The 12135-nt window shown below is 38.9% G+C and overlaps 2 protein-coding genes across 5 annotated transcripts in view; one reads left to right on the forward strand and one right to left on the reverse strand.

Annotated features, from left to right (window-relative positions):
- Positions 1-12135, reverse strand: part of ABCB11 (ATP binding cassette subfamily B member 11) — a 183684-nt gene that overhangs the window by 144789 nt on the left and 26760 nt on the right. Inside the window, exon 2 of the mRNA XM_054549455.2 lies at positions 5302-5366. The gene's annotated coding sequence lies outside the window, so the exon portion shown is untranslated. The remainder of the gene's footprint in view (positions 1-5301; positions 5367-12135) is intronic.
- The window catches only part of DHRS9 (dehydrogenase/reductase 9), a 49361-nt gene that overhangs the window by 25530 nt on the left and 11696 nt on the right, over positions 1-12135 (forward strand). For 3 of the 4 annotated variants that reach the window (XM_054549452.2, XM_002812563.5, XM_054549453.2), the window contains 2 exons: positions 9670-10041; positions 11474-11732. In XM_054549452.2, the coding sequence (XP_054405427.1) occupies positions 9729-10041; positions 11474-11732 (572 nt within the window). In that variant the 5' untranslated portion in view covers positions 9670-9728. Of the gene's footprint in view, positions 1-923; positions 1040-9669; positions 10042-11473; positions 11733-12135 lie in introns of all 4 variants that reach the window. The other variant, XM_054549451.2, reaches the window with a different exon arrangement.

The following is a 12135-nucleotide window of genomic DNA, read 5'->3' on the forward strand; positions in this document are numbered from 1 at the left end:
CCTCAGGGAAGCAGGAATCAAGGGCAATGTAACTAACCAGAGGAGGAGCTTCTTCATCCATTGAGTAAGGGAACTTACCCTCCCATGACGATAAATACCAACTCAACTATATCATCAGCAGCATAATAATTATTATAATTATTATTTCAGTCAGACTCTCAAAAAAGCATTTGTTGCTTAATGCAAGCACATTTAATGTAGGGTCCCTTGGTGCCATTAAAAAATTTTTTTTCAGATTTCTGGGTGGACCATTTGAACACATTTTTCACAGAAACATAATTTTTTAGTTTATGTCAATAGGTTCCAGTGTTCATTTTTTTTTTTTAAGTGCAGAAGAAATCTCTAAAAGCCACCTGGGTTTTTTTTTTTTAAAAACAAAACAAAACAAAAACCAGGCTTTTTTTTTACTTCAATGAAAAGGAAAAAATGAAAAAGGAATGTTGTGTTAAGTCAATCAGGTTTACAATATTCAAATATACAAGAGGCATACATGTTCAGTGGCTTTCAGTATTCAGAAAGCCATGCAAGAGAACTCCAAAAAGAGAATACTTTAGAAAATCATTGCTCAATGTTTTCTATTTGATGTATTTTGGTAAACAACATAGTTGTTGATTCAACTTGGGCCACAATTGCAACACATTGGAAGTAAATAAAGATTCTACAAACTCCTGACAGTGTGGTTGACTAGCTTTGGTATCGCTTTCTAAAAGGAAACACTTCATGAAGTTATGTGGAAATAAAATCAACTGGTCTGGGAGGAACTATCTAGAAAGAACTCTACATTGCTTATAAAAAGTATACCTCACAATAATATTGAGATATTTTCTGTTCTTTTTTTTAAACTGTGTCATTTATTTTAAGAAACAGAGGAAGGTGAATAAGAGAAGTGAAATTAAATAATCCTATTTTAACTTTTTTACTAGGAAAAGAAACTCAGGAAGAAAAAGTTAAGAAAAGCAGAAGTGATCAAGGAGAGCACTCGAGTTGCAATATTTTCTTTTGGCTGCTGACAGGCAGTTACTATAAAGCATTGTGCATGGTGTGTGAAAGACAAAACTAGTTCTCCTTTCTTGGTTTCTTTTGAATCTTTGTGATATGGTAGAGAACTTTTGATAAAGTGTTCTTGTGCCTGCTGTCGACTGATAATGTGTTCATCTCTTTGCAGTTCTTCCTTCTCTTTTCACACAGTTTAGAGTTCAGAGATTGAAGTTTTAGTTGTGGTCACTCTATGGCAAGTGACCATAGTTATGACCTCTACTCTACACCAGAAATATCTTGACAATTACATGAGATAAATATTACATAAACACTTCCCAAAACTTTGTAATGTTATAGAAATTGGAAGTGTGAATATTATGTATTATTATCATTGCTATTATCCTTTTGCTCCAGCGATTCAGAGGTCTCAAAGATTAATCCAATTATCACTAGAACTCTGGAGCTACAGTGGAGAATTCCTTCTTTCCTTCCTTTTTTCCTTCTTTGCTGTACAACATTTACTAAACATCAACATAATGCCAAGTATCATACAAGGAACTGGTGATGTAGAGAAGTGTATGCATAGCCCAGAGTTGAGTGGGAATACAGACTGCAGTGGTAGAACAGAATGGTCTGGGTATCAGTCCTGGAATTGCCACTACAACTGTAGCTGGAGCCAATTAAACAGAGCTTCTGAATGTGTTTCTTCCTCTATACAGTGAAGATAATTTTGTTGTAAGGTGTAAATAAGATAAATATTTATAGATCCTAGGAAAGGGCCTACAACATGTTAGGCACTCAATGAACCATAGCAGTTATTATCATTCCTCCCTGACTTAGTCAACCAGGAACTTGAGAATCATAGATTTGCTAGAAGGATATTTTGAATTCTGTAGGGTCAGTTGGCCACGCACCAAAGGGTACCCCCAGAGGAGCTGGGAGTCAACAGCATGGGGTAAACCTTGAGGGAGGGAACAGATGGGAGGTGATTGGATGAAGAGATTTGGGTGAGGGCACAGAGCCAAACCATATCAGCCTTTTATCCTCCTGATGACAAAAAGACATTTTAAAATATTTATATAGAGAGAAATTAATGCTTGCAGCGGCAGGATATGAGTAATTTTTATAAGTAACCCAACTTTTCCATTGAGGCTATTAAAAAAAGAAACTCAATGTGACACTACCAAGGAACCAATGACTAAGTTTCCAGAAAAGTAGTTCTAGTGCTATGATGTTCTGGACTCCCAAATCTAGGAAGTTCTAGAACAGTGGTTCTCAACTGGGGGATATTTTGTCCTCCAGGGGACATTTGGCATTATCTGGAGACATTTTTGGTTGTCACAACTTGGGAAGGGGTGCTACTGCTGACTAGAGAGTAGAGGCCAGGGATGCCACTAAACATGCTAAATGCACAGGACTGACCCCACAACAAATAATTACCTGGCCCAAAATATCAAAAGTACTCAGGTAGAGGAATCAATGCCTAAATATGAGCAATACATAGAGCAGACTGCCTCATAAAGGGAAAGTGATTCATCCTGCCGTGAAGATAACAAAGTTCTTACTGTAATGGCAGACATTAGGTCACTTCACCCAGTACTCTCCAAGGTAGATGTTGTATTTCTACTTTACAGGTAGGAAAATGGAGGCTAAGGAAAGTTAATTTGTCCAAGGGCCCTCTGACGATAGTGAAACTGGGAGGGAACCTCTGCCTGCTTGCTTCTGAGGTCTGGGCTCCTAACTACTGCTCTACTGCCTCGAGCCAAGAGATTTACACCCTGTTAAGCAATTTGTTGTGCGATAAATTGGAAGACACAGCAGATAAGCAAACAACTCAAGCAACCAGGTCAGTTCCTGGAGTTTCTGAATTGTTGGGACCAAGGAGCCATGCAGAGGTAACCACAGCTGGCATAGTGTGGTTGAGGTAGCCCTATTAGCCTTTTAGTTGCTGTTACTCATTTATTTCTCAGTGATCAATGAACCAATTGGCCATGAATCAGCTTTGTGTATAGGTCATGTTCCCATGGCTCTGACCCAGGTTGCTGCTCAGAGGTGGCATCGTAGCTAAAATATTACTAGAGGTCAAAGATATGTGTGTGTTTGTGGTTGATTTAGTCGAGTGATCTAGAGGAATCTGAACCTTAGAGACTGAAGAAGAACCAGCATTTCTGGGCAATAATACTTGAGGTAAGGAGAGTGTAGCAAAACTCTAGGTTAGCATTGGCAGTCCCTAGGATTCAGACTGTAGGCCTAGACGACCCTCAGTCCAGAGCTGTACCTAATGAGGACAACACATTTTAATGTGAGTCCATTCTTAACAGCAAAATTTCCTCTTTGCTTGTCACCAGGGTAAAATGCGTTGGCATAGAGAAGGTGGAGATTGAGGGGGAAGCAGAATGGACGAGGAGTAAAGAGGGAATCCAACTACTTTGATTTGAGCTTTTGTTCTTCTTTGGTAGTTGTAGAGGTGAGCTTACCAAAGCATAGATGACAGGCAATGTGGTATACAAGTTACTACACTCCAAAATTCTGGGGTTCTTACTTATTTTGTGCATGACATCCAAAGCAGCCTAATAAAACCTTTTCACAGAAAAAACAAGCTTTACTTTCCTTTGCTAAATTTTTAACTTTTTATTCTGAAATAATTTCAGAATTATTGAAAAATTCAGGGACTAGGACAACCCAGATTCCTCAAATATTAACATTTTACCACATCTGCCTTCTCATTCCTCTCTATATACATAGGTGCATGTGTGGTTTTAATATGTTTATTTATATACATATCATTATTATTTTCTTAACTGTTTGAGAGTAAGTTGAAGACATGATGCTCATTACTCTTTGAATACTTCAGTGTGTATTTCCTAAAAAGCAGGCCATGTTCTACATCATCATAGTATAATTATAAAAATTGGGAAATTAATATTAATGCAATGCTATTTATCAAATTTTAAGATCTTATTCAAATTTCACTTGCTGGCCTAATAATGTTCTTTCTGAAAAAACAAAAAAAAATTTTGATCCAGGATCATATATTGCATTTGGTTGTTGTATCTCGTTGGTCTCCTTTGATCTGAAATGGTTCTCAGTATTTCTTTTCCTTCATGACTTTGATGTTTTTGAAGACTACAGCCATATATTTAGTAGCACTGGAAGATGTTTCCCCATGCATAATTAGCTTTGGATGCTCCACAGAAGAGCTGTTGTGTCCTTCCCTGTGTGCCATATCAGAGGGCATGTGACATTGGTTTGTTCCATAACTAGTGATGTGAATCCTCATCACTTGGTTAAGGTGGTATCCATCAGATTTCTCCACTATAAAATTAACATTATTCTCTCTTTAATTTGAAAGTATATGACAGGGAGATTCTTTGAGATTCTATAATTACTGTCTCTCATCCGAATTTGACCCACTAGTTTTAGCATCCATTGATCATTCCTGCTGAAACCATTGTTGCTATGTCAGTTGTCAAATGGCGATATTCTAATTCCATCATTCTTCTGACACTTATTAGATGGCATATTAGTTCTAAGGAAAACTTTTCCATTTACCCTTATTTATTGATTGATTTACTTCAGAATGGATTCATGAATTCATATCTTATTTAATGAGTTATCATCCATTATCACTATTGGCTTTGATGCTCAAATTGTCTCTTACTTTGCCAGTGGGAGCCCCTTCCAGCTGACATCTATGTACTAGTGATGTATCTCCAGCATTCGTTGAGCACTTACTTACTTGTAGCATAAGATGCTCCAGGCTTATTTTGTACATTCCCATCCAAGCTCAGCCCTGATGTTAGCTTTTCCAAAGAACATGAACACAATGTTTAGAAATTGGTATCTGAGCCCTTGGTATGTTCATTGCTATTGGAGTGTCATTGTTTCTAGCTCATCAGGTAGATCTAGAAAGTTACCTATCCATTTCTATATTTACTGACTCATATTAAAAACCAGGAGTTCATACTGATTCTTCCAACTATAATCCCACTCCACAGGGTTCATTCCAGCCTCTCCTTTTTCATATTTGCTACTCCTCCTTCTGACAGTGTGAAGCCTGGCTTCCATCATCCACAACTTAGTTACAATTGACCCTTAAACAACACAGGGATTGGGGCACCAGTGCCCCATTCAGTCGAAAATTCGTGTATAACTTTTAACTCCCTCAAAACTTAACTCACAGCCTACTGTTGACCAGAAGCCTTACCAAAAACATAGTCAATTAACACATACTTTGTATATGTATTATATGCTGTACTCATAATAAACTACAGAAAAGAAAATATTATTAAGAAAAGCATAAGGAAGATAAAATATACTCACTATTTTTTAAGTGGAAGTGGATCATCACAATGGTCTCCATCCTTACCATCTTCACATTGAGTAGGCTGAGGAGGAAAAAAGAAGAGAGGTTGGTTTTGATGTTTCAGGGGTGGCAGAGGCTGAAGAAAATAAGCACATAAGTGGATCCAGGCAGTTTGGATCCTATATGGGATCCAAACAGCCCATGTTGTTCAGATGTCAGCTGTGCTTATTTTCTCAATCAAATAATTTGAAATATTAGGGTTGTCTGTTTTCTAGTTCTGGTGGAGGCATGGATTTTATGTGATTTTATTTGTTCTTCTCTTTGAATTGTACATAGTTTTTGGAGTATGTCCTAGGAAATTTGGATTGACATGACTGTCACTACTACAGCTACCTCAGAAGTGAGAATAACTTTTTTAACACTTGAAGTGAAATACATAGTATTACAAAAGAAACCTACTGTATTGAAACACATCCAAATATTTATAAGTTTATTTTATTAACACGGTGGCAGGAACAATAACCACCATAATTTTTAAGTAGTAATCAGCATTAATCATATTTTGAGCTAATTCCAACAAATGCAATGTAACATGAAAATATTTATTATTTCTATCGGTAACAAAATCACAGGCAATACAAATACTACTGTGGTTTGTTGTTTCTTCCATAATTGAAGATTGTGCTAAACTTCAATTACAGTTTAGGAAAAAAAAAAAAAGATGGGATCTTTTTCCCATCCAAATGTAGAAACCCCTGAATTCTATCCACAGACTCTCTCAAAGTTCTAATGGCATCCTTTTGTCTGAGAAGCTTTCATAGATGCCCAAATCATCCATCCAACTGAATTCAATCCGTTTGGGGCTGGTAACCCAGTTTCATTCACAGGAACAGAACATACCCTCCTTGTGGCTTCCCTTCCCCCATTCCCTCATCTACTTTCCCCTCTGGGACCTTGTGTCAGTTATTATACTATAACAGAGGAGGTTTTGAGGGGAGGTGACTCTGCAGCCACAACTATTTCAGACGTCGGATGTTGCTTTTGGCCAGTGGACTTTTATCCCTGCCTCTCAGCAATCACGGACAAGGTGTGCAGTGTCGAACTTATCAACTCAGCTTGTCAGTTTGGACACTTCACAGCCCAGCCCAGAGTGGAGTGCTCCAGTCCCCAGAGCCCCTCATCTGTCTCCTGTAGTGGAAGGGCACAGCACTCTAGTCCCAGTGACCTTGGCAAATCACTTTGTTGCTTTGAGCCAGTTTCTGAGGCAAATAATATGCCCTCTCTAACTCAAAAAGCTATTGAGAGGATAAAATGAGACCTGTGTGTGAAAGCACAGCATAGAGTGCCTTACTAATATATGACATTATTTTACAGTGACTCCCTCATGCATGCCCCTGGTAAAAATGACAACACAAAAACTTCCAACTCTCTGCTCTAGAGAACATAAAACCCCACAAATATTTGTCTTCTTCAAATAATTCCCCTGGGAGTTTAGACTGCAATGAAAGCTGCAGAATCCATTCAGAGAATATATTAAACATTTCACCATTCGGTGATTATTTACTGAAGCCAGATTTGAGCAAAATGCTATATTAGTTGAATTTATAGATACAAAATTTCCTTAAAAGGTTTAAATATGTAATTTTGCAAGAGTTAGTTATACCACTTCCCCTCCCATAATTACACATTTATAATGTATTTGAGAACAGGAAATCTTGCTACGTGGACATTGATTTGCAACAAATTATAACTCTTACACAGAAAAGAGTTGGAAAAACTATACCAAATTATTAAGCCATGGTAATCTAAAAACTTGACTACTTTAGAAATAGCTGTAGCTATACCACAAGAATCAAGTAGGTTCTCCAAACTTAACATATTTTTATATTCCTCTGACTTAATTTTTATCAACTGACAATTTTTTTTTTTTTTTTTTTTTTTTTGTGACAGAGTCTTGCACTGTTGCCAGGGCTGGAGTGCAATGGCATGATCTCGGCTCACTACAACCTCCACCTTCTGGGTTCGCGATTCTCCTGCCTGATTCTCCAGCCTTAGCCTCCTGAGTAGCTGGGATTACAGGCACCCGCCACCACACCCAGCTAATTTTTTGTATTTTTAGTAGAGATGCGGTTTCACTATGTTGGCCAGACTGGTCTCAAACTCCAGACCTTGTGATCTGCCTGCCTCTGCCTCCCAGAATGCTGGGATTACAGGAGTGAGCCACCAGGCCTGGCTGAACTGACAATTCTTTTATCCTTTTTTTTTTCCTTTAGCTATAGATCTTCCGGGGGAAGAAAGACAAAAGCAGAGCCTGAAATTTTCTTGAGAAGTGAAGGAGACATTACATTGATTTTTTAAATCTGAAATAGTCTGTTTCTCAAACGGCAGTAAAAATAGTGTGTGTGTGTGTCTGCGTGTGTGGTGTTTAAAATTCTGTGTGTATGTTTACGTTTCTTGATCTAGAAAGAAAACTTTACAAATACAGAAGAAAATGGGAAAATGCACTAAAATATTGAATCAAGTGTTATAATCATTACTATCTTCTTTTTCTCTATGTTTTTTCTTGGGGATAAATTACTTTTACAAGCAGAAAAAAGTAAATGATTTTTGAAAAGGATTCAAAGGAAATATCAGGAAATAATTGTGAGAAAATAAAGTCCAGGCTGGGCGTGGTTGCTCACGCCTGTAATCCCAGCACTTTGGGAGGCCGAGGCAGGTGGATCATCTGAGGTCAGGAGTTCGAGACAAGCCTGGCCAACATGGAGAAACCCCGCCTCTACTAAAAATACAAAAATTAGCCGGGCGCTTGTAATGGTGGCAGGTGCTTGTAATTCCAGCTACTTGGGAGGCTGAGGCAGGAAAATCTCTTGAACCTGGGAGGTGGAGGTTTCAGTGAGCCGAGATCACACCACTGCACTCCAGCCTGGGTGACAAGAGCAAAATTCCATCTCAAAAAAAAAAAAAAGAAAGAAAGAAAGAAAATAAAATCCAAAGTCTATAAACTCGCTTGGCCTCTCAGTTCCTGTTTGAACTCGGTGTCCGGGAACAGCCATGATTCCAAAAGCATCCACAAATTCTGAACTTCAACTCAGGACCTATTGATTGTCCTGTGTGAGGCATTTTAAAGCCCCTCTTGAGTCTAAGGGTGGGTCAAGATTAAGGGCAAAGATATTGTGTGCCCCTCTCCCTTCAACAGGCTAAGAGAGCCAACACAGACCTGCTCCTCTGTGGGGAGGGAGCTGATGATCTCATTCTCTCGGGCTGCCCCATCGCTGAGTGTGGAGGGCTGGGCCCATGGTACTCAGACCTGAGGCAGCTGGCCATACAGCCTTGGCACCCAGGCATAACCCTCAGGTTCTTGTTCACTTCCTCTTTCTGGATGGCTTGCTTTTCCCTGGCACCAGTACCCCTGGCACCAGTAAGAGTAATATATGCTGAGGGGAAATGCAGATGCAGGCTTCTGAAGAAAAGGGAAAGAAAGCCCTCTACCTGCCTGATTTTAGGCCCTAGGCTACCTCTAGCCCTGACAAAATTAATTTTCCAAGTAGTTCTGCTGCACATATGGTCAAAGCTTCAGTTTTACAGCATACATTTGCTTTACTTTATCCTTTGTCCATGTGATTTTTTTCTCACAGGAGACTGGTGTTCACAGAAGACAGAATTTGGGGATATGGGAGTCTGGTTTGGGACATGGTGCTTTGGCCAGCATTTCTCTCTCAGTCGCTTCCCATTTATCTTGCCCTTTCTTGGTGAACTCACTTGTTGCCTCCCACTTCAATACTCATCTGCATCGGGGTGTAATGATCTCAGAGTTGGGTTGAAGATTGACATTAACCCATTTAAAATAAGAAAATGGAAGCCAAGTTGGGAATATCTTCTTAGTGGCAACACCAAAATGCTCTTCTTCTGACAGTTTGAAGATAATTGGGAGTCTGACAGAACAATTAAAATTGAATTATTGTTTCTAATAGATTTTAAGCCCATTCTGCAGTGGAATTTCATGAATTAGCAAGAGGTAAGATTTTACTGTGAGAGTCTGTCTTCCTGATAGACGAGTTCACTCCTGAGATTAATACCATCACTCCACATAGCTCCAGCTGGCCATGTCAACTCAATGGCTTGTGTCAATTTTGCCATGGCTCCCCCCTCCCTCTCTTCCGTTTAATTTCTCTGAATACTACTTGGTTAGTTTTTGCATTACTTTAGAGGAACAATTTATCATTTAGATGGCCATCTTCCCAACAAACAACCAAATAAGAGTTATTGTTTCTTTAACTTTCTATTTATCCACACAAATGCATTACAATATCTCAAATTCATCAGTCCTGGGTTATAATGCCTTGGTAGTTCTAATTTGAATTTTCTTTTTCACTTTGAACACTCAGGACACCATCTTCTTTTATTATACAAGAAAGGAGTGTACCTATCACACACACGGGGAAAAATGCTCTTTTGGGTGCTAGGCCTCCTAATCCTCTGTGGTTTTCTGTGGACTCGTAAAGGAAAACTAAAGATTGAAGACATCACTGATAAGTACATTTTTATCACTGGATGTGACTCGGGCTTTGGAAACTTGGCAGCCAGAACTTTTGATAAAAAGGGATTTCATGTAATCGCTGCCTGTCTGACTGAATCAGGATCAACAGCTTTAAAGGCAGAAACCTCAGAGAGACTTTGTACTGTGCTTCTGGATGTGACCGACCCAGAGAATGTCAAGAGGACTGCCCAGTGGGTGAAGAACCAAGTTGGGGAAAAAGGTGAGAGACATGGAAGTGGGGAGGATGGGACAGGGATAGGGGATAGGGAGGTAACCAAGGCTAAATAAAATGTGCTCAAGTTTTAAATGGCCTTTCAAGAATATGTCTCCTAAATACCGGCTATGTACTTCTCTAATCTTAGGATAGCTTCTGAGTAGTTCCAAGTACAGGCTGTCTGTGTGTATGAGAAACACAGCCCAGAAGACCCTTGGGCCTAAGTCTCAGTGGGTGAATTTAGGGCTGAGATGAAAGTATTTGGTCTTCTCCTGTGAAGGGCTATTCTCCCCTGCACCATATACAGCAAAGGAATTTAGACTAAAATGTACAGGAGAATATGGGGGCAATTCCCAAATTGCCATCTGGATACCTGGGACCCACTTCTCACTACAAAACGATTCTAAAGCTCACACATTTTCAATGGGCAAGGTGGAAAATGGCCTGAGAATTTGAGTATGAGTGTCTTACATAGTTAAGGTAGAGTAGTGAGCCTTTGGATGTCCATTCTGCAATAGATTCTGCTATGGTGACTGCATTCTGAACTAGAAGAATTTTTATTGGCTTTGAATGAAGTGTGAAACATTCTCATGGATTAAGATGTTAGGATTCACAAAGGAAAAAACAAATGTTTGCGATTTTTTTCTAGTACATCTTGATCATGTAGCTGAGACTCTGAAGCTCAAAAGCAATGATTTGATAAGGCTTCGATTTTTAACACTTGAATTCCAACACCTTTAAAAATACGAAATGTTTCCCATTTTAAACAAGCCAAGTGAATGACTGAATTCTTAACCAAAAATAAACGTGAAGTAGACTGATATCACTCTTTGTCCATACAGAACATTATACAAACATTCTCTGGCCTTACTATCTAGCAAGGCAGGAAAAATAGATCAATTTGTTCTCACTCATAGGTGGGAATTGAACAATGAGAATACATGGACACAGTAAGGGGAATATCACACACTGGGGCCTGTTGTGGGGTGGGGGGAGCGGGGAGGGATAGCATCAGGAGATATATCTAACGTTAAATGACGTGTTAATGGGTACAGCACACCAACATGGCACATGTATACATATGTAACAAACCTGTATGTTGTGCACATGTATCCTAAAACTTAAAATATAATTAAAAAAGAGAAAAACAGATCAATTTACTCTACATCTGAGATTAAAAAGCAGAAAGACTCACTCACAGAGTTTCAGTATTTGACATTCAGAACCAGAAATAGAGTAACAGTGAGAACTTCAACTATTTCAGTTTAGCCTCCCACCCTCTCTGCTATCACTTCCCAAAACTGCGAAGTATTTCAGAGTAGGAAAATGACTTCAAGGAGGAAATGGCACCATTGTGCGAAGCAGGGGCTGTATTTTCATCAAAGGTGGCAAATAAGTACTATCTTACCACACCTCTTTTCCTTCCTCTCTGTTCTAGGTCTCTGGGGTCTGATCAATAATGCTGGCGTTCCCGGCGTGCTGGCTCCCACTGACTGGCTGACACTAGAGGACTACAGAGAACCTATTGAAGTGAACCTGTTTGGACTCATCAGTGTGACACTAAATATGCTTCCTTTGGTCAAGAAAGCTCAAGGGAGAGTTATTAATGTCTCCAGTGTTGGAGGTCGCCTTGCAATTGTTGGAGGGGGCTATACTCCATCCAAATATGCAGTGGAAGGTTTCAATGACAGCTTAAGGTAAATCAAATTAATCAACTTATTAGGAAACAATAGCTGCAAACATTTACTGAATGCTTATGTACAAGACATCCTATTTAGTACCTTTCAAAAAGTCTACCATATTTATCTCTAATTTTTGTGAGTACATAGTAGGTATATATATTTATGGTTATATGAGATATTTTGATACAAGTATACAATGCATAGTAATTACATCAAGGTAAGTGGAGTATCCATCACCTCAAGCATGTATCCTTTCTTTGTGTTACAAACAATCCAATTATACTCTTTTAGTTATTTTTAAATCTATGATAAATTGTTGACTGTAGTCACCCTGTTGTGCTATCAAATACTAGATCTTATTCATTCCATCTAGCTATATTTCTATATTTCTGTACCCCCAACCATTCCCTCTCACCCC

This window comes from Pongo abelii, chromosome 11 (genome assembly GCF_028885655.2).
Source record: "Pongo abelii isolate AG06213 chromosome 11, NHGRI_mPonAbe1-v2.0_pri, whole genome shotgun sequence".
Classification (NCBI taxonomy): Eukaryota; Metazoa; Chordata; class Mammalia; order Primates; family Hominidae; genus Pongo; species Pongo abelii.